Source organism: Struthio camelus, chromosome 13 (genome assembly GCF_040807025.1).
Source record: "Struthio camelus isolate bStrCam1 chromosome 13, bStrCam1.hap1, whole genome shotgun sequence".
Taxonomy (NCBI): Eukaryota; Metazoa; Chordata; class Aves; order Struthioniformes; family Struthionidae; genus Struthio; species Struthio camelus.
Genome location: NC_090954.1, coordinates 22,163,095 through 22,189,101, shown reverse-complemented (window position 1 = coordinate 22,189,101; position 26,007 = coordinate 22,163,095). Strand labels below are relative to the sequence as shown.

Sequence of the window (26,007 nt, the reverse complement as noted above, 5' to 3'; positions counted from 1 at the left end):
TCCAGGAAGGAATGTCTGAGCCCGGACAGCTCAGCACTGGTGAGTTATACCGTCCTCGGCCTCCTCAGCGAGCTTGCCCAGCCTATCTCTTTTTCCCTTTTTTTCCATCTGGGAATGGCAGTCATTCGACATCACTTCGCAGCACACGGCTCAATAACTCGGAGAGATGATCTTGGTTCTTTTCGTTTAGACTTGCCTGTCTTACCGTGAAGTTTCAGTTGTACCCTTTAGAAACGACATGCGATGCTCGCAGTTATGTTGGTAATATGTCGGTGAGCTATTACGGGGGTGAATTTTACCGGCGGTTGATCATGTGGGCATTGAGGGGAGCGATGGGAAAAGGCTCTCGAGGATCGAAACTGAGGCAGACCTTTCATCTTGTTCCAACGATTCCTTCATTTAGTGTTTTCAGATAGCTCAGTGAAATAGATCTAAGATTTACCTCGGTCTATTCACTTAGTGAGAGCTGCGACTCTGTGGTCCTTTAGTCTATTTTCTCTTCCAGCTTGGTTTTCTTCGTAACCTGTCCTCGACGTGCACATCAGTGATATAACATTTGCTCTCCGTCTTCCTTTCACTGGGGAGCTGGAACTGATGCTTGACTGTCGCTTAGTGCTTGGAGCTGAGCAGGAAGGTGGTTTGGGTTCACCAGCTGCTGCTGCCACTGTCTCCTCTGGAGCCATGGCGGGTCTGCAAATACTGTAAGAGTGAGTGACTCTGCATACGATTTCTCTGCAATTCGAGCTTGAAGGAATCCCAGTATGCAAACTAATAGCACTCTTACTCTTAGCTACCACATATTTCTGCTTCTCTTCCTCTTGTCCGTCCAAATCGTGTTTTCAGGAGCTCTGAGAGGTATCGCCTTGAATTGTCTGGCTTCCCATAAAAGCGAATGAGGGAGAATGTCCCCAGATCAATCGAACTATAAGAGATGGGAATTTTTAACCTTCTGTGCCTTTGCTGAGTGGAGAGATCTTTGCGTTGTACTCAGGACTCTGCTTGTGGCCATCTTACTACTCCTGAAGGTATTGTGTAGACACACTACTCTGGAGTAATTGTCGTGTGTGTACTCATATTAAGACATACTTAAGAATTTCGATATACATGTTAGAAAGATAATTGATTCAGTAAATAGAATTTAGTGAAGAGACAAACCATGTTAAGAAAGTAGCAGGGGCTGGGGAAAAAAAGTCAAGATTCAGGCCTCGTTTCAGAGTCAATAAGTGAAGAGGCTTGAAGTTTTTTGAACTGTAGCTCGAAGGGAACTGTGGATTGTCTTATTTTGAGATCACATGTAAGAGGGAAAACTATCAGTAATTTTGTTGCATAGAAGTTTACGAGAAAAGAAAACTAATTTCAGGACGGTGAGTCTGTAGACATGGTCTGTTATAGAGAAGGTCCAGAATGAATAGGTTGACCTAAGTGTTAGTCCTTTACGGATGCAGTAGAGTTGTGGTGGAGATTAGCACATCAAATTTTCACCCATTTTCCTTGTGGGTCTTTAAATTCTTTCAGAACTTTTTTTTTTTTTTTAAGATTACTAATGTTGCATTTTAACGCTTTGAAGAGTATGCTTTTATCAAATTCTAAGAGCTGGTGATAAGAACGTACTAGTAGTAAGTACTGTTGATAAGATTTAATTTTCACCGTTGATTATTAGGTGTGAAAGGAAATAGCTGAACATGTAGAGAAGAAAGACTGCATCAATCCATGTTACATTGCTGACTTTATATAAGCGCTGAAATATTTTGCTTCTGAGTCTAATCTGTCTGTTCACGGCAGTTAGCAGGACTGTGTAGGAGAACACCCCGCGTGTCCAGGGTCGATTTCCCTATTGCTCTGCTTGTGCTGTGTATCTCACATTGATAAGGGTGATTTGCAGCCGTTCTACAATGCTGTCAATTATGACAAGATGCGAGATAACAGATAATCAGCTGCAATATTTCCAGCCAAATTATGCAGGACATGAGCCTCTCTGTCTTCGATAAACACCTAGGCGCTGATTTCGAGTCAGTTTTCTTTCCTAGCCAACATCTTTTTTTTGGTTATTAAACTTCTGATTATGATAGAGCTGTTGGCTTTCCCGTATCAAGTTTTCTTGTCCCCTTCCCTTTCCACGATGACAATTTTGCATGGTTTCGTGGATGACTGACACTAAACTCCGAAATTGCAGTAGTTTCATTTGTTTGCGTGTTCATAACGTTGGAAAAACGCTGCATCAGAAGTTATTGTTGACAGCAACAACTCGAAAAGTACGACAGGCAGCTCTGGAATTGGCTCTTTCTCGCCCAGGCGCCCCCGGTGCCGTGACTGTTACTGCACAGGAGCGGGATGGGCTTTTCCATGTACCGACGTGCCCCAGCTCCCACACTCAGTGAGGCCAGTAGGACCCAGACTATGATTTCGTTGTGCCTGGGTCAGGGAAATAGGCACCGGGAACCAAGCTGGGAGCTGCGAGAGCAGGAGAGAGACCAAAAATTAGATCCCTCGGAGAGGGGGAGGTACCTCTATCTGCTGCTGGCTCGCCTGGCCGCGTATCCCACACACGTGGCTTCTGTATCTTTCTTTCAATGATATCTCGTAGGAAGATCTCCACTGGGAAAGTAATGATGATTGGGAGTAAGAGGTGCGATGCTCCTTAGGGACACTACAGCAGGAGATGCCCTCCAGGGTAATTGTCTGCTGTAGGCAAAATAGCTACTTGTAGCTCAGCAGCACGAAATCGGTGTCGCTCAGTCGGCGGGGTTGCCTGGCTGCACGCAGACATTGGCTGTCGCGACCCTGTGAGATGTTAGGAAAGGCTGAAGTAGCACCCGGGAAGACCCAGGTCCTTTCGGGATTCTGACGCCCGGAGACGGCATAGCGCGTTGTGCCAAGGCTGTGCCCCGAAGCCCTGCCGTGCACTGCCCCCCCATCAGCCTCCTCCACCGCTCCACCTCCTTGTTTTGCTTCTGCTCCCTTTCTCCGAGGAGGTATTCTTTTTCCGGAGGACTCCTCTGTTTTCTAATCGCCTCATTTTCTTTTTGCGTCATCTTCTCCGCTAACTCCTACACATTCCTGCCCTCACACGCAGTCCACGTGTCAGATCTATTAGCTTAGTTCCTCGCAGGGAGGTGCTCTCCCTTCTGTCCACGCCGGGTCAGCAGATCACCTGGCTGCTTTGCTCTCAGGGTTGGGGTTTCAGCCGATCTGCCGTCTAGAGGTATGAACCGTGGACTTCAGCGCCGGTACCTTCGGGTCGGTCGGTGCGCCGCTCCCTGCCGTGCTCCGCGAACGGCTGGTTCCCACGGCGGGGCTCTCCAAGCGCGCTCCGTGCAGTTATTGGCCGGGACTCTATGTGCCGCTGTCGGCCAATGATGGAGCCGGGGATCTGGCGGCCCGTCCCCGCTCGGAGCAGGGATGAGGCAGAGACAGCCTCAGAGAGAACCTAGGAGTGAGTCATTGCTGTGCTGCAAAGCAATGCCCGTCTCTCCGCCGCACGGCCGGTTCCCGGGGCGCTCTGCGGAGCGGCATGAAGGGGCGAGCTGAGGATTTCTAGGGGTGGGGGGCAAACCGCAGAGGAGCGGGCGGGGAGAGCTGCCGTCCTGTGCGATGAAAGGCGTTGCTGCAAGGAGCCGCGGGGTAACGACGGGGCAGGTACTGAGTTTCTTGGTTTTATTCGGCGTTTCCGACTGGGCTTCCGCCGCGATCCGCTATGCGATTCCCGAGGAGGCGCGGAGAGGCTCCACAGTGGGAAACGTGGTAGCCGACCTAGCGCTGGATCTCGGGCGGCTGCCGGCTCGCCGGCTCCGGGTGGTGTCCGGCGGCAGCAAGAAGTACTTCAGGGTGGATCTGAAGAGCGGCGCGCTGCTGGTGAGCGAGCGGATAGACCGGGAGGAGCTCTGCGGCGCTGTGTCTCCCTGCTCCTTGAGCTTTGAGATCGTGGTGGAGAACCCGCTGGAACTGTATAGCGGCGCCGTAGAGATCCAGGACATCAATGACAACGACCCGGTTTTTCCGAGCAACCAGGCGAGGCTGGAAATCAGCGAGTCGGTGGCTCCCGGAGCGCGTTTCCCGCTAGAGAGCGCGCAAGACCCCGATGTGGGAATTAACTCTTTGCAGACTTACCAGCTGAGCGCCAACCCTCATTTTGTGCTGGATGTGCAGACGAGGGGGGATGGCAGCAAGTATGCGGAGCTAGTGCTAGAGAAGGAGCTGGATAGGGAGGAGCAGCGGGAACTGCACTTGGTCCTGACCGCGCTGGATGGAGGCAGCCCGCCGCGGTCGGCCAGCGTGCAGATCAGCGTTGAGGTTGTGGACGCCAACGACAACGCCCCGGTCTTCAACCACTCCACCTACAAGGCGAGCGTGAGGGAGAACACGCCCAGCGGCGCCCTGGTGGCCAGGATCAGCGCTTACGATCTGGATGATGGGCCCAACGGAGACATCGTCTTCTCCTTCAGCAGCCACACGCCAGCAAAGGTGAGAGAGCTCTTCGCATTGGACTCGGCCACGGGAGAGCTGAGGGTCAAGGGGCAGCTGGACTACGAGGAAACGAAGCTGTACGAGATTTACTTACAGGCTAAAGACAAGGGCGTCGTACCCGGCGTGGCTCATTGCAAAGTGCTGGTGGAAGTCGTGGATGTGAACGACAATGCTCCGGAGGTGACAGTGACCTCCGTGTACAGCCCCGTGCCTGAAGATGCCGCCCCGGGAACGGTCGTAGCTCTGCTGAGCGTAACAGACCTGGACTCTGGAGACAATGGTCTGGTGAACTGCTTTATTTCCCCTGGGATCCCATTCACGCTCAGCTCCTCCCTCAAAAACTACTACACGTTGAAAACCAAAGAGGCTCTGGACCGGGAAAAAGCATCGGAGTATAACATCACCATCACGACCAGGGACTCAGGCTCGCCACCCTTGTCTGCAGTAAAACAGGTCCTGGTGCAGGTGTCAGACATCAACGATAATGCACCCAAGTCTCTCCAGGACTCCTACGATGTGTATGTGCCAGAGAACAACGCAGCTGGCATCCCCATCCTTAACGTAAGTGCCACAGACCCGGACCTAGGGCCCAACTCCCGTCTCTCCTACGTCATCCTGCAGGGTGACCCCGCCGTGGGCCGCCTCTTCTCCATCAACCGGGAGAACGGCACCCTCTACCTGCTTGCCTCCCTGGACCATGAGGACCAGGTGGAGTTCAGCATGACAGTGCAGGTCCAGGATGGTGGCTCTCCCCCCCTGGCCACCAACCTATCGGTCAGTGTGTTTGTCACTGACCTCAACGACAATGCCCCAGCCGTGCTATACCCCCGGCCCAACGCCACCTCCTCCTATGCCGATGTGGTGGCGCCAGGCACTCCCACCGGGCACATGGTCACCAAAGTGGTGGCGGTGGACGCGGACGCGGGGTACAACGCCTGGATCTCCTACACCCTGCTGCAGGCCACGGACCCCAGCCTCTTCTCGGTCGGGCTACACAGCGGGGAGGTCTTCACAGCCCGCCAGCTCCGCGAGGACGAGGCGCCCCAACACACACTGGTCATCCTGCTGAAGGACCACGGAGAGCCCACGCTGTCCGCCAGCGCCACTGTTTCCATCTCCGTGGCCGAGATTGTCAAAGAGGCGCTCATCGACCTCACCGACGTGGCGCCCGCCCACGACCCCAGGAGGCACGTGACTTTCTATCTCATCCTGGCCGTGATTTTGGTCTCGGCGGCTTTCTTCATCACCATGGTATCGGTGGGTATTTTCAAGTGCTACAAGTGGAGGCAGTCAAAGGAGCTGTTCAACAGCTCCAGGAGCACCCTGTACAGGACGCCGGGGCCCTTCCACCACATCGATGCCGTGCGGGGTGGCTTCACACCGCCCAACTTCTACCACCAGGTTTATCTCACCACAGACTCTCGCCAGAGCGATCTCCTGTGCAAAAAGCCCTTCACTTCCAGCCCCCTGGGGAGCCGCCAGAACACCATGAGGAATGGCGAGCCGGGACTGTACCACCAGATCGTGGGCACCGCCAGCCGGCTCCCCATGCCCGCCGAGGTAACGTAGCCGCCTTCCTCGGCACCCCCGGGGCCGGGCCGGGCCGGGCCGTGGCTCGTTTGTGCTGTAGGCGCATAGTAGCGGATCGGGATCGGGGGACTAGCGAGTCCCGCTGTGTCTCTAAAGAGCGATTAGCGGTAGCTGAACAACTCTTCTCGTCAAATGAGCCGTCTCGAGAGGCGATGGAATTTGCACTACGGGGAGCGGGATCAAGCGGGTGTATTTACTCGGTTGAGTGAACACGCGTCCTTCGCAGGAAGTTTTAGGTTTGGCTGCAGTGAGTAGCCGGCGGAGGCGGCTGAGGTTAGCTTATAGCCGCTTGCAGATCCTCGCTAACGGTGCTCACGGTGTTTCCTTCCCTTCGGAAAACGAGTCGCGAGAGCCGGCTATCGAGGGAGGCGGGCACACAGCCCTTCGGCACCGCGCTCCGGTGCGGGCGGGGCAGGTGGAGGTGGGAGCCGGGCCGGGTACCGGCCGCGTCCCGCCCCGCCGGGCCGTAGGAGCCGCCGGCTGCTGGCAGAGGACCGGGACGTCGCGTCCCACAATGTGATTAACATGCGAGGCCGAAGGACGACGCCGGTCACCCCGTTTGACAAGGCAGTGGCCGCAGAGCAGTTGCTCCCGCTTGTGTCTCCCTTCGTGTTTGACTCCTGATTGTTCCGGTTTTATTTCCGTGTAGGTTGTGCGCGGACGTGCTTGCCTCTGAAGGTGCCCGGTGTTAACGCAGCACCCCCGCAAGCAGTCGGCTGAGGTGGGCTGTGGCTCTGAGCAGGGCGGTGAGCGCTCCACCTGGTCGTTGCTTTAACACCCCAAACGGTCTGTAATATGCTGAGTGATATTTAATAGCCCGACTGAATAAACCGCAGTCGGAAAACATTTGTGCATGGCAGGCTGCTTCTGTGCTTCTTCCCCGGTGGGAATTTTGCAGCTTAATTTGAGAGCTTTCAATTAGGGGAACGCTACGATCCTCAGAGGTGAGACCAAGCAGTGGATCCGGCGGAAGGGGGAGATCCACAAGGTTTCCAAGGCGGTCGGTGCCGGTAATGCGTTCCTTCGGGGGAGGCCCTGTGTAGAAATGACCGATTCCTCGGAACGGAAGGAAGCGAGGCGCAGCGGGAGCCGTGGGCGGCGTGGGGCTGCGTGGGGCTGCGTGTGCCGCCTGCCTGGAGCGGCCGAATCGCGGGCGGAGGCAGAAACCTCCCGGAATATTTTATGCTCCCCCTCCTCCCTCCCCGCCTCCGTCGCTCTTGCGACTCAGCACTTCCGATCTGTGGCAGGCGGGAACGGGCTGCGGCAGCTGCTGAAGCAAATGTCCTTCTCCCGGGCCGGTGGCTTTACATTTGGGGACCGGGATGCAGGGATGTGTCGTCCCCCCCCCAGCCCCCGTGAAGGGTCCCGGCAGGGAGTCTCTGGGAGGGCACAGAAATGCTTTGAGAATGGAGAGGGGTGGTTCCCAGGTGGGTCTGAAAGGAGCTGATAACGGGCAGGCGACAACCCAGAGCCTCAGTCATCTCCCCCCCCAACCCCGGCAGCACCACACCAGAAAGGCAGCGGCCGGGAGAAGCCGGCTCTGCCGGCCCCGGGCCACAGATTTTCCGTCTTCGTGGTGAAAGATGATTCATGGATCGCGCCAAGCCCGCAAAGGGCTCCCTTCGCCTTACGGGGCATCTCCACAACCAGCCCCGACACCAGTGCGGCGGGGACAGCACTGCCTGTCGGTCCCCAGGCTCCGTGCCGGCCCTGAGCAGGGCAGGCGGCGTGTCCAGACCGCGGTTCTGGACCGGTGTCCCGGCCCCAAAATCCCCCCTTCAGAGAGCAGTTGCTTGATTGCTGTTACCCTGCAGGATCTCTGGTGATCCCTCGGTTCCCTTCAGCTGGCTGCGTCGGAGCCTTTTTGCACGGTGAGCTCTGGCTCTCCGGAACGGGGATAGCTCTTTCTCCATCCCGGACACCAGGCCACCGCACCCAGGGCTTGCCGTCATCCCCGTCCCGGGCCTTGGCAGACCCGAGCGACAGCCCACTGCCCGCTTCAGCCCCTCGGGACACTGTGAGCGGATCCCTCGGACCTTGTGGTCTTCACAGGAGGCTTCTGTCGAGGCGCACCTCCTCCAAATCCGTTCCCAGGGGAACAGCGCCCCGTGTCCCTGGTGGCGATACCGGTCCTCCCCGTTGTCCAGCTCTGCTCTCCGGGGGCCCTATCTGGGATGGGCACCAGAAGTCCTCAGGGCAGTGGGGGAAAGCACCACCTCTACATGGGCTCCTCCACATCCCAGAATCGCAGTTACGGCGATTCTTGCTCTCTTTGGAAGCCTTCGGGGCATGAGTACGTCCAAGATCGTGTGTCAGTCTCTGGACGCAGGGGAATCACAGAAGCCACTCTTCCGGTGTTTTCCTGAGCTGGCCCTTTAAGAGTTCCTTCTTACCTCCTCCGGAGCGGGCAGTAGGCGGGAGTTGGGCCACGATTTGCACCAGTCAAAAGCTTCCTTGGTGAGTAAAGCTCAGCCTCTCTCTGATTGGCAGCAGAGAGATCCTGCCCCATGGCTCTTTGAACGGGCGAGGAGGGGCTGTGCAGAGGAGGGAGGCTGACTTGAGGCCGAAGGTCCCTCGAGGGCAGCACCTCTGGCACTTCACGGTGGGCAGACGGTCTCTGACCCTGGATGCTGTCTTCATCCCTGGCCAGAATAACTATGTCCCTGCCCTGACATGGTCCCACCCAACCAGGCATGCCAGCCCCGAGCATCTCTCACCCGTTCCCCTGAGACACCTTAGGCACCAGGGTGGTGAGGACAGACATGGACCCCCGGGGGAGCTAGTTTCCCTATGTGCTTTACGGTGTGTGTGTGTGTGTATGTGTGTGTGTGTGTGTGCAGAGGCCGAGGCCAAGGCCACAACTTTTGCTTGTAGGAAGCTCTCTAGACTGCAAAGCTGTCTCTGTGGCAGGATTTCAATACATGCTTCTGCCAGGTGAGAGGCTTGGGCCTCTGTCTCAGTCTAATGTCCTGATCTAACGTTGTGATCTAGTGATGATCTAGTGGGGTTGTTGGCTGATTCCATGCATTTGCAGCAACTTGGGCACTGTGAAACTTTACCTGTTCCTTGTTCTGGGATAAGGAAGGGGCATCCAGCCAGACACATACAGTGAATATTTGCATTTTAGCTTTGAAGAACTCCCCAGTCTCTGCTGTCCCACCTCGTTCTGTCTCCCACACCAAGTGGGGCTGGTGGGGATGTCCCTGTCTCTCGATGGGGGCTGCTCTTAGCCACAGGTATCACAGGTGGCAGAGATGCCTCCGTTATAGGATGATGCTGGAGTGCGGGCATTGGCTGAACGGGCAAAGGGCTGGCTGCAGGGGAGAAGACGGGAGGGGAGAGGCGTCCCTAGCGCCTCGGGGCTTTAACAGGCACCTTTTCATAGGGCATGAAAAGTCCTTTGGCCCACATTCATTACAGCTGCCCTTTGTTTGCGGGTGCGATCTGAAGCCACCATTGTGGGAGCGGGAGCGCACAGGGAGGGCTTGTACCTAGACGGCTTTCAGGACGTGCAGTTTCCCTGCGAACGGGGAAACGAGCTGCTAAACCGAGCTGCCGGAGCAAGTGACTCAGACTGGCGGAGCGCAAGTGCGGGGGCGGCGGCCCCGCTGACGCGGGTTCGAGCCCCCGCTTCCCGCAGCTCGCAGGAGCCCGCCATTGGCCGAGAGGGGCCGGAGCCCTCGGCCAATCGGGAGCCGATCTGAAGCGGGGGGATCTGCTCCCCCGGCGCCGGGCTGTGATTCAGCTCCCCTCCCCCAGCCCACCCCCTCCGCTCGGCGGCTGGCAACCGGAGCCGCAGCCTGCCAAAGCCCCGGAGCTGTTTCCCGAGCCGAGGAAGAGAGACCCGGGGATTTTTAGCAGCTCCCCGGTTCCTGCTGCGTCCTGGGCCGGGACCCAGGCCAAAGGCGTGCGGACATGGAGTGTGTCAGCCTCCAGCGACCCGCTTGGAAATGGCAAGTACTGAGTTTGTTTTCGCTGTGCGGCTGGGGCTGGGTCTCCGGGCAGATCCGCTACTCGGTGGTTGAGGAGTCGGAGGTGGGGACCGTGGTGGGGAACGTGGCCCAGGACCTAGGCTTGAAGGTGGAGGAGCTGTCGGGTCGCAGGCTGCGCCTGGGCTCGGAGGAGAGCCTGCGCTACTTCGCCGTGCGCCTGGACAGCGGCGCGCTGGTGGTGAGCGAGCAGCTAGACCGGGAGCGCCTGTGCGGAGCCGCTGCCAGCTGCGTGCTGTCGGTGCAGGTGGTGACGGAGAACCCGCTGGAGCTCTTCCGCCTCGAGGTGGAGATCCTGGACCTGAACGACAACTCCCCGAGCTTCCCCACCGCCCACCGCACCCTGCGCATCTCCGAGTCCGCCACCGTGGCTGCGCGCTTCCCCCTGGAGAGCGCGCAGGACCCCGACGTGGGCACCAACGCCGTGGGCTCCTACCGGCTGAGTCCCAGCTCCCACTTCTCCCTGGACGTCAAGCAGCTGAAGGACGGCAAACTCTTCCCGGAGCTGGTGCTGGAGCGCCCCCTGGACCGGGAGGAGCAGCCGGAACTGCAGCTGGTGCTGACGGCCGTGGACGGGGGCAGCCCGGCCCGCTCGGGCACGGCGCAAATAACGGTCCTGGTCCTGGACAGCAACGACAACGCGCCCGCCTTTGACCGCGCCGTGTACAAGGTGCGAGTGCCGGAAAACACGCCCGCAGGGGCTCTGCTCCTCCGGCTCAACGCGTCAGATCCCGATGAGGGTCCCAACGGGGAGACGCAGTACTCCTTCGGGGTCCACACCCCCGACTCGGTCCAGAGGCTTTTTACCCTGGATCCCCGCAGCGGTGAGGTGCGGGTGAGAGGGGCCCTGGACTTCGAGGAATCGCCTTTCTACGAGATCCACGTGCGAGCCCGTGACGGCGGCGTGCCGGAGATGGAGGGCCACTGCGTGCTCCAGGTGGAAGTGGGGGACGCCAACGACAATCCCCCGGAGGTGCTTCTCACCTCCCTGCTCAACCCAGTGCCGGAAGACACCCCGCCGGAGACCGTCGTGGGGCTCTTTAATGTGCGGGACCGAGACTCGGGGGCCAACGGGGCCGTGAGCTTGGAGATTTCCCCCAACGTGCCTTTCGCCGTCAGATCCCTTCAGAATCACTTCTCGCTGGTCACCCGGGAGAGCTTGGACCGAGAAACCACCCCGCAGTACGCAGTGGAGCTGATCGCCCATGACGGCGGCTCCCCCACCCTCACCACGAGGCTCACGCTGCTCCTCAACATCTCCGACGTGAACGACAATCCGCCGCGCTTCTCCCAGCCCTCCTACGACGCTTTCCTTCCGGAAAACAACCCGCCAGGCTCCTTGCTGTGCACCGTCTCCGCCTCGGATCCCGACGACGGGGACAATTCCCGGCTCGTGTACTCCATAGAGGGCGGCCACACGCAGGGCGTCCCCACCTCTTCCTTCGTCCACATCGACCCCGACAACGGCGACCTCTACGCCCAGCGCACCTTCGACTTCGAGCTGGTGCAGGTCCTGCCGGTCATCGTGGCCGTGCGGGACTCAGGGTCCCCGCCGCTCCGCGCCAACGTTACCGTCTATGTCTTCGTGCTGGACCAGAACGACCACCCCCCTGCCGTGCTGCACCCCGCCGGCGGCAGCGACGTCCCGGCGCCCCAGAGGGTCCCGCTGTCCGCCCCACCGGGCTACCTGGTCACCAAGGTGACGGCGGTGGACGCGGACGCCGGCCACAACGCCTGGCTCTCGTACCGCCTGCTGCCGCAGTCCACCGACCCCTCCTTGTTCCGCGTGGCACCGTACACCGGCGAGGTGCGGACGGCGCGCGCCCTCCGCGACACCGACGAGGCGGCGCAGCAGGTCCTCGTCCTGGTGCAGGACAACGGGGACCCGCCGCTCTCCACCACCGTCACCATCGCCGTGGCCCTGGAGGAAGCGGCCGCGGAGGAGAGCTACAAGCCTCGGGATTTTCTGGCTGGAGCCAAGGAGAAGCCGGATCTGACCCTCTACCTCATCATCGCGCTGGCAGCCGTGAGCACCGTGGCACTCGCCACCTTCACCGTCCTCGCCGCCCGCTGCCTCCGGCGCAGAGGCCGCGCCGCCGGCTCGCCGTGCTGCTGCTGGCTCAGCGAGTCGCCATCCCGGGATTTCTTCAAGCACTCCAGCCCGAAGCTGCAGCTCAGTTCCGACGGCACGCTCAAGTACATGGAGGTCACCCTGCGGCCCACCGACTCCCAGACCCAGTGCTACCGCACCTGCTTCTCTCCCGGCTCCGACCGGAGCGATTTCACCTTCATGCGGCCTTGTCCGGCCCCCGGGACCCTAGCGAGGGAAACCGATGCTTTCCTCTCCGCTACCGGTACCCTGCAAGACCCCAGCCAGGTGAGAGCCTGCGAGGGCTTGTCGCTAGGGGAAGGGGAAAGCGGTGCGGCGCCCCGGGGGCTCGGCGGGGCGCCGGACTGTGACTTCCCCCAGGACCTCTCCAGTACGGGGACACGGCGTGGGGGGGGGGGGGTGTGCGGGGGACGGGGCGGGGGCAGCGCCGGCCGCACGACGCGTCTTTGTTCTCCTGCACCGACTTCCAGGCGGGAGGCGGCGGCGGGCGCGGGGCCGGCGGGGCGCGGGGCCGCCCGCCGCCGTCGCTAGGTGAAGCGCCGCAGGTTCGCGCCGCGGCAGCGCCTTGCGCGCCGGGATTGGTGCCCGTGTTGCTGTCCTGGGAAGGAGGCCGGCGATTGGACGAGCGCGGCGGCACTCGGAGCCAATGGCGAGGAGGCTGGCGGGGAGCTCGGCGGCCCCCCCCGCCGGAGCCGCATCCACCCCAAACAATGAATGGGAGAGGGAAACGCTGACCAGCGGGCCCGGAGCGCGGGTGGCCGCCGGCCCACAGCTCGCCCCCGCGGGGCCTCGGCGGAGGGCATCGCTCCGGAGCTGCGGCTGCCGACCTGGCAAGGATGCTGAGGGCAGGAAAGGCGAGCTGGTCCCTGGGACTGCCGCGTGTCTTTTCTTTCTGTTTGTTCTTGCACAGCTCCTCTGCCCAGATCCGGTACACCATCCCGGAGGAGCTCACCCGGGGCGCCTTCGTGGGCAATATTGCTAAGGACTTGGGCACGGATGTGGCGAAACTGGCGGCAGCTAATCTGCAGGTACTGTCCGATTCGGATTCCCAGTACTTCTCTGTCAATGTGAACACTGGGGTTATAATGGTCAGCGAGCGCATAGACCGGGAACAGCTCTGCGGGCAGAACCCCCGCTGCTTCCTCCACTTGAAACTTGCCATCGAGAACCCGGTGGAGTTTTACCGCATCGAGGTGGAGATCCTGGATATCAATGACAACCCCCCCGAGTTCCCCGGAGCTGAGGTCTCCTTGCGCATCTACGAGCTGGCATCTTTGGGTGCCCGCTTCCCCATCCAGCCCGCCCAGGACCCCGATGTGGGCACCAACACCTTGCAGACCTACCACCTGAGTGCCAATGAGAACTTCAACCTCAACGTGAAGGCACGGACAGATGGCGGGAAGTTCCCTGAGCTGGTGCTGGAGAGGGCCCTGGACCGGGAGCTCAGAGCTGTCCACCACTTAGTCCTGACTGCTGAGGACGGGGGGTCTCCCCCCCGCTCCAGCAAGCTGCACATCACTCTTCAGGTCCTGGATGCCAACGACAACCACCCGGTCTTTGACAGACCATCTTACGGAGCCCGCTTGGTGGAGAACTCCCCACTGGGCACCCTCGTGGTGAAATTAAATGCCACCGATGTGGATGAAGGGCCCAACGGAGACATCCGCTACTCCCTCAGCAGCCATAATTCGGCTGCCTTACGCCAGATCTTTGCTATTGATGAGCAAACTGGGGAGATCCGCGTCCAGGGCAACCTAGACTTCGAGGAGGCAACGGTATATGAGATAGAAGTGGAAGCTAAGGACATGGGATCACCCACAATGGAGGAACACTGCAGTGTGGTGGTGGAAATCATTGATGTGAATGACAATGCCCCTGAGGTCATTCTCACCTCCTTCTCCAGCTCCTTGAGTGAAGATGCTCCCCCGGGCACAGTGGTGGCCGTCATACACGTCAGAGACAGGGACTCTGGGGAGCAGGGCAAGGTTCAGTGTCATGTGTCCCCAGATCTTCCCTTCCAGCTGCGTAAGGACTTTGAGCACCAATACTCGCTGCTAACCAGCACCTATTTGGACCGGGAGCGCATAGCCTTCTACAATGTCACCATCTCTGCCTCTGACCTGGGGAGTCCCCCACTCTCCCACCACACCATCTTGCCAATTGCCCTGGCAGATGTCAATGACAACCCACCGCAGTTTCAGCAAGCATCCTATGAAGTGCTGGTGGCAGAAAACAACCCAGTGGGCAGTGTGTTGCTTATTGTCTCTGCTGTTGACCCTGACTCGGAGCAGAACGCACGCCTCTCCTACTCCATCCTGCGAGTTGGTGGGACAGATCCAGGTCTGGATCCAAGCCACTACCTCTCCATCCATCCCACGAGTGGACGGGTCTCAGCCAAACTCCCCTTTGACTATGAGCAAACCACCTATTTCCAGTTCCATGTGGAGGTTTCCGATGGTGGCTCTCCGGCCCTGAGGAACAGGACGCTGGTTCATGTTTTCATAGCGGACCAGAATGACAATGCTCCGCAGGTGCATTTCCCCAGGGCTGGGGAGGACTCTGCTGCTCAGTTCCGAATTCCACCCTCCACTTACCCCCCTGCTCTCATCACCAAAGTGGTGGCCATGGATGCTGACTCGGGGCGCAATGCCTGGCTCTCCTACCACCTCGTGGAAGCCACAGACCCAGGGCTCTTCAGTGTGGCCCTGCGCTCTGGGGAGATCCGGATTGTGCGGGCCCTGCAGGAGAATGATGCCTCTGCGCATGAACTGCTGGTGGTGGTCCGGGATGGCGGGGATCCCCCTCTCTCCACAGCTGTCACACTCGTGGTGCTGGTGGAGGAGAAGGGCCCAGAGGCCTTGCAGGGCTCTGAGTCTCAGGCCACAGACAGCGGAGGCTTACCCACAATTACACTTTATCTGATTGTTTCCCTGGTCCTCATCTCCACTGTCTCCCTGGTGGGACTGGCAGCACTGGTCGTGCGGTATCTCCGGCGGGGTTCTGTGCCCCCTGCCCAGGGCTGCTGTGTGGAGAGCGTGGATACGCTTCGTTCCCCCTCCAGCCACATGTTCGGGCACTCGCGTTACCAACCTAAGCAAGGGGACACGGTAATGGGCGTCCAGGTGATGGCCACGGCACCCCCTGCCCCGCGCTACCGCTCCTGCTTTTCGCCAGTCTCTGACATCAGCGAATTCATGTTCGTGAAACCCTCCGTGGGTCTGGCCGGTGCAAACCCGCTGGATCCCAGCTTGTGCAGCGAGGTGAGCTCGGGAGCGTGCCGTCGCTCTCCCCCAGCCTGATTCTAGCCCGATTGCCTAAGGGGCTTGGCACCGGCTGGGATCCGGGATCCGATCCCTGCCAGGCGGGTTTGGGGATGGAGTCCGCGCCCGTCCGCGATCTCCAGCACCTGCCCGGTGGCAGAGCGGGAGCGCGCGGGGCAGGAAGGGGTTCCCGTTGCCAGGGATTCCCCGACGCCCTCCCGGCGCTGCGGGGGCGGAGTGGCGGCGACGGCGGCGGCGCCGGGGGGGGGGGGGGGGGGGGGGCTACGCCGTGCGTATTTTTGGGAAGGCGGTGGAGGAGGGAGAGGAGGAGGAGGAGGAGGAAGAGGAGGAGGAGGGGGCTCCCCCGCTGTTGGGAGACGTAAAACTGTCACTCGGTTCGTTCCCTCCGCTCGCCGACTTTGTGCGCCTCTGTCTGCCGAGAAGCCGCTCAGCCGGCGGGGCTGCGATTGTGTCTGCACCCCCCGCTCCTTCCCTGCCCGGCTCCGGGGCGGCTTCCTCCCGGCACAGCCCGCTCGGACCTGCCCGGGGCACGGGGGCTCTGGCGCGGTGCGGCGGAGGCTCCCGGGGCCGGGACCGGGAGCGGGGGAGAGGAGGGCGGGGAGGAGGGGGAGGCTGCTCGTAGCCGCTTCCGCCCGCTGCTCCGATCGCACACCCGGCGCGGCATGCACAGGGAACGGAGTTTGCAATGGCAGCTGCTGCTGCTGCTGCTCGGAGCCCTCTCCTCCCTGCTGCCTCCCAGCAGCGCCCAGCTCCACTACGCCGTGCCCGAGGACCGCGAGCCGGGCTCCTTCGTGGGCGACGTGGCCAAGGACCTGGGGGTGGAGGTGCGGAGCCTGGCTGCCCGCAAGCTGCGGCTAGTGAGCGAGGGTGAGCAGCGGCACTTCCAGGTGGACCTGGTGGCAGGGGTGCTGCTCCTTGACAGCAGGCTGGACCGGGAAGCACTGTGCGGCCAGAGCCCCACGTGCTCCCTACATCTCCAGCTCGTCATGGAGAATCCCCTCCAGCTCCACCGGGTCGAGGTGGACGTCCTCGATGTGAACGACAACGCGCCACAGTTCCCCAAGCAGGAAGTGGCTTTGGAGATCACCGAAGTAGCCAACCCCGGGACTCGGCTACCCCTGGAGGTAGCGGAAGACCCAGATATGGGCTCCAACTCCATCGCCACCTATGAGCTCAGCCCCAGTGAGCATTTTGCCCTGAGTATCAACGTGAGAGGAGACGGTGTTAAAATGCCTGAGATTGTACTCGAGAAAGCACTGGACAGAGAGAAAGTGGCTGTCCATCATTTAACCCTGACAGCTCTGGATGGAGGGAATCCAGTGAAATCTGGCACTGCCAAGGTCACCATCCATGTCCTGGATGCAAATGACAACCCACCTGTCTGCGACCCACCCATTTCCAAGGTGCATCTGGAGGAGAATGTGCCTGTGGGCACTCTGGTCACCAAGCTGAATGTTACTGATTTGGATGAAGGTCCCAATGGGGAAGTGGAGTATTCTTTCAAAATGAGCAATAATGCACCTGGTAAATTCAGCAGGTTGTTCACCTTAGATCCTCAGACAGGGGAGATCAGAACCAAAGCCTCACTGGACTATGAGGAATCCAGCGCTTACGAGATTGCAGTTCGAGCCAGAGACAAGGGATCCCCAGCCATGGAGGGACACTGTCACCTGAGAGTGGAATTAATCGATATCAACGATAACAGTCCAGAGATTGTGCTAACTTCTCTCTCCAGCCCAGTGCAGGAGGACGCAACCCCGGGAACGGTGATTGCCCTCATTGGTGTCAAGGACAGTGATTCTGGTGACAATGGTCAGGTCCGCCTGCAGATAGCAAAAGACCTCCCATTTAAACTTGTTTCATCTTTCAAAGAACACTTCTCACTGGTCACAGATGGTCCCCTTGATCGGGAGAAGTCCAGTGGATACAACATCACTGTGAGGGCTACGGATTCAGGGTCCCCGCAGAGGGCCACGCAAAAAACTATTTTTCTCCAAATTGCTGATGTGAATGATAATGCACCAAACTTCTCCAACCCTTCCTACACGGCTCACATTCAAGAAAACTCCCTCCCTGGCGCCTTTGTCTTTTCAGTGTCAGCATCTGATCCTGATGAGGGAAGCAATGCCAAGCTGTCTTACTCTATCCTGGACAACGGGATGCAAGATTTACCTATATCAACTTATTTCCGAATAGACCAGGATAATGGCACCATCTACACCATTCAGGCTTTGGATTATGAGCAGGACAAGGTGTTCCAGGTGCCTGTGGAGGTGAAAGATGCTGGGTCTCCCACTCTGAGCAGCACTGCTGTGGTCCATGTGTTTGTCCTGGACCAGAATGACAATGCCCCCACCATTATCTACCCATCTGTTCCCAAGGGCTCTGCCTTCCACCAAACCATCCCAACCTCAGCAGAACCTGGCTATTTGGTCACCAAAATTGTAGCTGTGGATTCCGATAGTGGCCATAATGCCTGGCTGTCCTACCAGCTGGGGGAGACTGCTGAAACTTTGCCTTTCCAGGTGGAACACCGCTCTGGAGAGATAAGGGTCACGCAGACCCTTCGAGAGTCAGAAGCTCCCTATAGACTGGAGGTTGAAGTGAGGGACAATGGGACGCCATCCCTCTCAGCCTCTGTGACAATAGTCATCTCTCTGGAGGAGAGCAGCATGCAGGATTTTGCCAAGTCTATGGACCTCCCCAAATCTTCTCCGAAGGATTCCAGCCTAACTCTTTACCTCATCATCTCCCTTGTGTCCATTTCCTTAGTGTCTTGTGTGATGTTTGCAGTTGTGGGTGCCAAGTGTCTCAAAGCTGGCTCTGGCTGCAGCTGGACCCTCATGGGTTGCTGCCGAGGGGCAGGCCGCAAGCCCACCTCCCATTTCCGTGGGCAGCTGAAGCCAGACGGCTTCATCAAGTACTTGGATGTGGGAGGAGCGGGCCTGACGTCCCAGGCACAGCAGTACACATCTTGTTTCTCTCCCATGTCTGATCAAAGTGATTTCCTCTTTGTAAAGCCTTTCAGCCATTCTAGTACCACGGAAAGCATGGCTGCCTATGAGCAGGCGACCAGCACCTTAGCGAGTCCCTGTGATGGGGTAAGAGATGGGTGTTTTTTACTGTCTTGTTTGCTAAGAGCAATGATGCATACTGTCCAGGTTACTTTGCTGTTCTCTGGCTGTCTTTTAGCTAAATAAGGTGGCCTCAAGGAGTGTATGTGACTTTCACCTGCCCAGGAGGTGGCCGGTGAAAGGTTTGGCTCTGCAGGATGGAGTGATGATAAGGGGATGAAAGTCGCTGTAAAATCAAAGACTGTGTATTCGTAGCAGCTGGGCTAAAACTGGACAATTTTCTTTTGGCCCTCTTGGTACTCTTTTCTTTTTAAAGGGATTCTTAGCATGGTCACTATGATGATTTTTTTGGGTATTTAACTTCTTGACTCTGTTTAACGCCTTTATTCTGCATGTCTTATGAAACTGGACACAGGAGGAAGTTATCCGTAAAGCAGTTTATCAGTATTTATCTTGCTGTGTTTTAGAGGTGTGTTGTAGAAATTTCTCATTTCTTGCCTGTGAAAGGTTAACTATTGATTGTGCCCTGGCAAGGGACCATTTTCAAACTTGGTAGTTCAAAGCAAGCTCGAATTCATAGTTCATCACCAGGCGTGATGTTTTTCTCAGAGGCCCTGATGACCTTACGTGCCCTCGAACTTGAAGAGACCTAGGCAGCAGCATGCTGCAAATACTTCAGCCACTTTTATTTGTATGTCTAAATATGGATGTAGGTGACTGCATTTAGCTGTACCTTTTATAACTTCGGGATATAGCTGTAAAGACATTTTGTGTCAGTAAGCGCCTGCTCTAAATTTGCAAGTAGTAATTACAACAGGTATTCAAAAAACAGAATGGGAAGGGCTTATTTGGTGGGGGATTGTGTGTCAGTGTGTGCAGAAAATGTGCGTATCTGAAATCTGGAGGACAAGTATTTAAACAACTCAGTTTGCATGCAGCATGGGTAACAGTGGGGCCTCTATTTTAGGGAAGTCAGTAATTTATTCTAATGTATTCCTTTACCAGCATCATCAAAGCTGTGGGGAAATTAGTAAAATCACATCTACTAAATAAAAATCTAGGTCAGCTGTATCCGTCTTCAGTTTTCCTTAGTAATTGCATGTACAGGCAGAATAATCCTATAAAATTTCTGTTACGCTGTATAGATTGTGAACTGCTCATTCCTGAAGTAACTGAGAGAAATGTTATCCTTTCCAGGTAGCATGTTATCACTCTGGAGTTAATTAAGAAGATTACGTTTTTAGGAAGTATGCGTCTTTCAGACAGAAAACAGTTCTGCTGTTTAGTGCTCTTCACAAAGGCATGATTCAAACAAGTAATACACAGCCCTGTTTCGTGTCCTTCCTTATTTACAAAATGTCCATTGTTTGATGGTATAATAACATGGTCAGAAAGCAATACAAGGCCTACTAATGAAGTTACAAAGTATGCTGCTGTGTCTGATGTTTATTGTGTCCCCTAAACAAATAATGCCTTTTTTTGTTGTCGGAAGTTCATTCTTTTCTCTGTGGACAGAAAAATATTGCAGTGCTCCAAGGCCACAGCATCTAGGAAAAGTCATTCAAATACAATGTGTGAAATCAAGATCTCAGGCAGGCCTTTTTAAGGACAGAAGAAGAACAGATTAGGAAGGTCTGTTATCATTTCACCTTCTGGCGTTAAAAGCATCTTTCCCAGTATCAATTAACTCTGCCACCCCACCCCCCCTTATGCTCTTGCAACCTCATTACTTTGGTACCATTTCTTTTGCTAAATTGATGCCCTTATCAGTTTGTTTCATGCTTCATTTCTTTCACAGCCTGGTTTCCTGAGCTGCTTTGGAAGATCATTCTCTGAATAGTTTTTGTCATGCTTTTTAGCATTCATGCTGGTTCAAAAATACTCAGGAAAGAGGGGTGGGTTTAGAGGGATTTTTTTTTTCAGTTCTAATTGATTTGCTTTACTTGGAAAGAATAGTCTGATATTCCAGACTGAAATAATCCAGGATCAGTTTTCTTTGATTTCAAACACAAGAACAGAGAATAAAACTTTTCCATTTTCTTTGCAGCAAGCTCAGCCTAACACGGATTGGCGCTTCTCTCAGACCCAGAGACCTGGAACTAGTGGGTGAGTGCATTTTTTCCCATGCATGTGTCCAGTGCAGGTTTCACTCCTTTCCGCACTGTTGTAGTGCTGGAAGGTCCTCAGTTGGCAGCTCTGAGGATAGATTTCCCCTTTTTCTTGGTAGAGCTGTCCAGCTGAAGAATCAGAAATAGCGCTGTTCCTATGTTAGCTCTGTTAGCTCTGGTGTGACAGCTGTTTGGAGTGGTGTGTCTGGTTTTGGTGTCAGAGTTCAAGAGGGACACTCAGGAATTGGAGCGAGCTCTAGATGAAGTTGTGGGATGTATACAGGACTGGAAAATATGCTTCATAGAGAACGGCTTGTTGTCTAAAGCAGATTTTGAAGATTTTGAGCATTTAGACTAGATTCAGGCAGAAGTCCAAAATCGTGATTCCTCCTCCTGCTCAGAGGCTATAGAAATCACTATGTGAGTCTCTTTACCAGCCATGGACCCTCAAGGTCTGTGTTGTTAATTGTATTGCCTGCTGAGACTTGGGCACCTAGTGCCAAGCTCCTGAGTAAACCCCCAAGACAGTCAAAAGGTGTGCAGAAGACCTGCTCAGACCTGCAGGTCTGTGTCCTAGCCACATCTAACCCGGACCATGTTCTTTGCAAAATGCAAGTGTACATGCTTTCTCCTGTGAGCTAGTCTGGCTGATAGAATTAGTGTTGGGAGGCTGGGATCCAGTTCCATTTGTTGGGCATTTTGGACCCATTCTCACATTCCTGGGGAAATGCCATAACCAGTGCAGGGTGGTTCATCCAGATGAGGAACCCTCCGCACCCTTCACACTGGAGCTGGGCACCTGAACAGAGGGACGCTAAGGAAGAAGAAATTAGATCTAGTGGGTGAGGAAACTCACAGGGAGGAAGTCTCCCAAGGTCTGGTCTTGCTCTCAAAACTATGTCTGAGTTTTTGCTAATATGCCTGTAATGTCAAAGCGGTAAGAAGCCCCGGAAGTAGAAGAGGGGCCTGCCTCCTAGCTGAGTACCCATCTTTTGGCTGTTCTCTCTCTTGCCTCTGGTTCAGCAAAATTTACTTTGCTTGCTGCACAGTGAGAAAGTGTTGACAGGAAATGTTGAGCAGGTGCCCTTCACTTCTCCCATCTCCCTTCCTAGTTTGTAGGCAGAGGGAGGAGATCCTCTTCTGAGAATGAGCTTTGTTGAGTACCATAAGGATAAGAAAGGAATTAAGTAAAGAGTACACCTTCCTGTGTAAATACCCAAACCAGTACGGTGTTGTGTATGAGGTGACCGGAGAAAGGACTTCAGGATAATTTATATGTGAAAAGATGATAACACCTGGCTGGAAGAAATAGGAGTAAATTCTGATGCTGTGCTTCCTTGGCTGGCTGGGTGAGGCATCTTGTCCTGCAGACAAGGGAGGAGCTCCCATCTCTGTGCTGCCCAGTTCCTGTTGGCCAGCTGGGGCAGCTCGTGGGTCGGTTTTGACTGCGCCATACAGGGATCCCAGGGTTCCGGGTTCCGGTGTTGGAGCTTGCAATTAAGTGTTCACAACTGCTGACTGGTTACTGTCTGAATCCTTCCCTCAATTTGGCTCAGTAATTTAGCCTGACAGAAAGTAAGTTAAGAGACTTGCTTGCTATAGCCAAGTTGTAAATACTGTCACAGGAATTAAACCTTGTTACTAAACTCTTCTAGTTGACAAAGCTAAAATAGGAGCTAGGGTTTGATATACAGCTAGAAGTATTCCCACTAAAAGCTGGGCATAGACTTTAACAAGGATACCACTGGAACGGTTTTCCCAGAGCTCTGTGGAATTCACCATCACTGACAACTTTTTAATCAAGAAAAATAATTCTAAACGTTTATGCTCTAGTTCAAATGACAATTAGCTGGAAAGCCCTGTTATACAGCAGTGCTCAAGAGCCACTGTAATAGTTTTGCTATGAGAAGTGAGTAAACGAGCCTCATCAGAGCAGCTCTGTTGCTTCCTCTTCTAGCATCACGTTGGAGCTCTCTTCAAGGCACAGCGTTAATGCAGTGCTGACCTACATAGCTTAATGATAGGGACCTTTCCTCAGGTCGTGGGCCAGTGGCCCTCACACTGGCCCCCCAGCTACTGGCTGTAGCTCTTCACAGTCTCCAGTTCCTTCCCAATTCCTAAGTGGAAGTAGCAGCCCTTGGGCTGGGGAGACAGGGGACAAGCAGGAAGGTGGCCTCAGACTCAGTTCAGGGGCAGCCTACATAGCACCTCATGCTTCTGGTGCACGTGCGGTAGATTTGTCCGCAGTGTGCTAGATGATCTGTAAACTGGGTGATCAGGTGTCCAGTGTAGTCCTTGAAACAGCCACCAAAGGCTCATATCAGTGCCAGTTCTGGCAGAGGTTTCTATAGCACAGGCTGCCCAGATTGGCCTCCAAGGGCTTGGAGAGAGGCTTTGTCCGAACACAGATTTGTACTGAAATAACTCAGAGGATTTTAATTCATGCTGGTTTTCACCACCTGCCTATGTGCAGATTTCATGTTTGCAATGAAACAACTCTCACTGAATTTCATGCAATTTCCTTTTATCCTGTTTTAAGTTAAATCAAGGAAGATCTGTTATTCTAAACTGGTATTAATGTTTAAAAAGATGTCAACAGAAGCAATATCATATGGTCAATGACTAGCTCTGACATCTCTTTGGTGATCAAGCAAGTCAGGCAAATCTTGGACAGCAGTTTGCTCCCTATTGTGCTGTTCCCATGGTCTTACGGGTGTTTTTGACGTCTCGTGTGTGAATCTCTCAGATACCAGCTGATAGTCCAGATATGAAGGAGGGTGCAAGGGGAGTTGCCTGAGCCCTCCTACTGTTACTCTCTGATGTTAGTTCATGTATGGACTGTGTCGTCTTCTTCTGAAAATAAGCCTTTGCAGCACTGTGAACTCCAGGGCTCTGCTTGGGGCTTGGTGAGCCAGCTCTAAACTGCAAAAAGGGATGTGCTCTTAACTGAATTTGCCTAGTGCAAATTAAATAGCAGTAAAGTCAAGGCAGCTAAGGCTAGCAGATTGAATGGATCCTGCAGGGAATCTGGCACTGACCCTAAACCAGGAAGCAGGCTAAAACCAGTGTTGTCATTTCTCTTTTAATATTTTAATGTGAAGTAGAAGAGAGAACAATGCTGTCTTTTCATAGTGTAGACCTGCTGATGGAAAAAAGTCCCACACATCTCTGAGTACCTGGATCCAGCCAAAGCTCAGGGCAGGGTCAATAAGGCAGAGGCTATCTCTTGATATCATACATCATTGCATTCAGAGCACTGTTATCACTTTTATCGGACAATAAAGATAATTTGTTCTTTCACGATCTGAGACACAGGACAGCTGACGGGAAACTTCAGACAATATCCCTGGAAAGCATGGTAGAGAGTTAGACCTGTAAATGAGTTGAGTGATTCTCAATTAATCTTGTTTGGGAGAAATAGGAGCACAAATTGATTAGTTTAATAATGTTTGTATTTTTTTTAGTGCACCCATACAGTCTCTGGGCAGATGTAAATGAATACAGAATGCTAATTAGCAGCAAATTCAATTCACAAACATACCACATGGGTGGGTGTAGTGGAGACTACAGTGATAAATTGTCCAAAGCGGTGCAGACCTACAGTCTAGCAGCGTTGCAGGACATGTCCCTATGGGATTGCCAGTGTGGGATTTCCCAGGGTGCGTGGCTCAAGGGGAGGAGAACGCCGGGACTGGTGCTGGTGTGAGGGACCCGTCTTGCTGATCTTTCACCAAAGGAACAGAGAACTGTCTTGTGCCCTGCATACTCATGTCATTTGTCTGACAACCAGTTCTTTGTTTTGATCTTTGCTCACTAGTTTATTCAGCAAAGCACTGGGCTGAAGTCAGAGTTTTCTAGTTGGAGGAGCAGGGAAGGGTCCAGGTGGCTTATGGGTGAGCATGGGAGGTTGAGGCATCCCAGGCTGGGAAGGGACAGTATGTCCTGGGCATCTCAAGGGAGGAGTGGGGACCATCTCATTCCATATGAGTTGGCTGGAGGAGGAGATCCCAGACAGGAGGAACCGAGGCGACTGGGATGGGGGGACTCACAAGGAAGCAGGAGACTCTATGGGGGTCCCAGGTCACACGAAGGAGGGAGGAGTGAAGTATGCAAACAAGATATAGAGTGGGTTGTCGTTCCCTTCGCCCTCCCCACTTTTTGTTCTAATCCTCAGTCTCCTCCCTGTGCTAGTGGTTTTAAATGCTGCTCTGAGCCCTCCCAGGCTAAATGTAGTCAATAGTGATGTTTGCTTCATTCACCCATTAAACAGCATCACAGCTGCCCTATCAGACACTGGGCCACTGTCCCCCTGGCCTGTGCAGAGGACAGAAGGGATTGGACTGGGGACATACTGCAGCTATGGTGACAGGAAGGCTGTGAAGGAAAGGAAGGTTTTTTCCTTCGTAGTTCCTTGGGCAGTCATTACTAAATGAATCAGACTTTGCTCAGAAATGGATGAAAAAAGACATTCCAAGAATATTTTGTAAAGCTCCCTGAAGCATTCTTGGGTTTCCCGGTGTCTGTAGGCATTCAGATATGCCCAAAGACCTGCTGTAACTCTAGGGGCTTCTGGCACGTATTTGGGAGGACCAGGAGTTCCCGTGTGACTCCATCACCCCAGCGTGGCAGGGACATGCTCCCACTAAGGAAACTTTTATATGCAGCACGTAGACCGCCCTGTGAACATCGCATGTATTTGGGTGGGACTTCCCAAAGCACGCGCAAGCTGAAGCCGGAGGACAGACACACACACACACAGTGACACGCACGCCTTCGTGCATTTACACAGCGGAGGCAGATACACAGCCCAGAGACAGACAGACACACACACAGGCTCCAGCACTCATACGTCCTTCCTAAAGCAGAAAAATATTTGCTGACTGAACAGTCACGGAGGGCAGTCTGCGGGTTTTTGTAACCCTGAAGGAATTTATGTTGCAAGTTTACACAACATTATGGTCAATACAGTGGCAAGTACTAGAGCTCATGAGCGTGTGGATGAGGGTGGATGTCAGTGTGAATACTCTTAGTTTTAACTTTCATTCCCTCATTCATTGCAAACATGTGAAAACTCACATCATGCATGGCTGTGGGACTCGTGGGCTCTCCGCTGCAGGGAGGCAGCTGTACTGCAGAAGGGGAAGTGCTTGCGGTTTGCTCGGGGTGGGATGGAGCTGCAGGTCAAGCTCTGGAGTCCTAGCAGAGTGCGAACGCTGCCTTTCGCTCCCTCCCCCAGCCGTACGCAGCATGCTGCGGTGGTTGAGCTGGGTCACTGTGGATTCAATTCCTCCATCCCTCCCATCCCATCCCATGCTATGTTATGACAGTGAAATTTGCTTCTGAACACGAAGTTTCACGTGTTTTGCAGGTGAATGAAAAGAGGTGTAATGG

At 55.3% G+C, this 26,007-nt stretch overlaps 1 protein-coding gene across 1 annotated transcript in view; it reads left to right on the top strand.

The window, feature by feature from the left end:
* LOC104154015 (uncharacterized) overlaps positions 1-26,007 on the top strand; it is a 99,295-nt gene that overhangs the window by 54,535 nt on the left and 18,753 nt on the right. Inside the window, exon 5 of the mRNA XM_068960112.1 lies at positions 20,556-20,614. Within this exon, the coding sequence (XP_068816213.1) occupies positions 20,556-20,614 (59 nt within the window). The remainder of the gene's footprint in view (positions 1-20,555; positions 20,615-26,007) is intronic.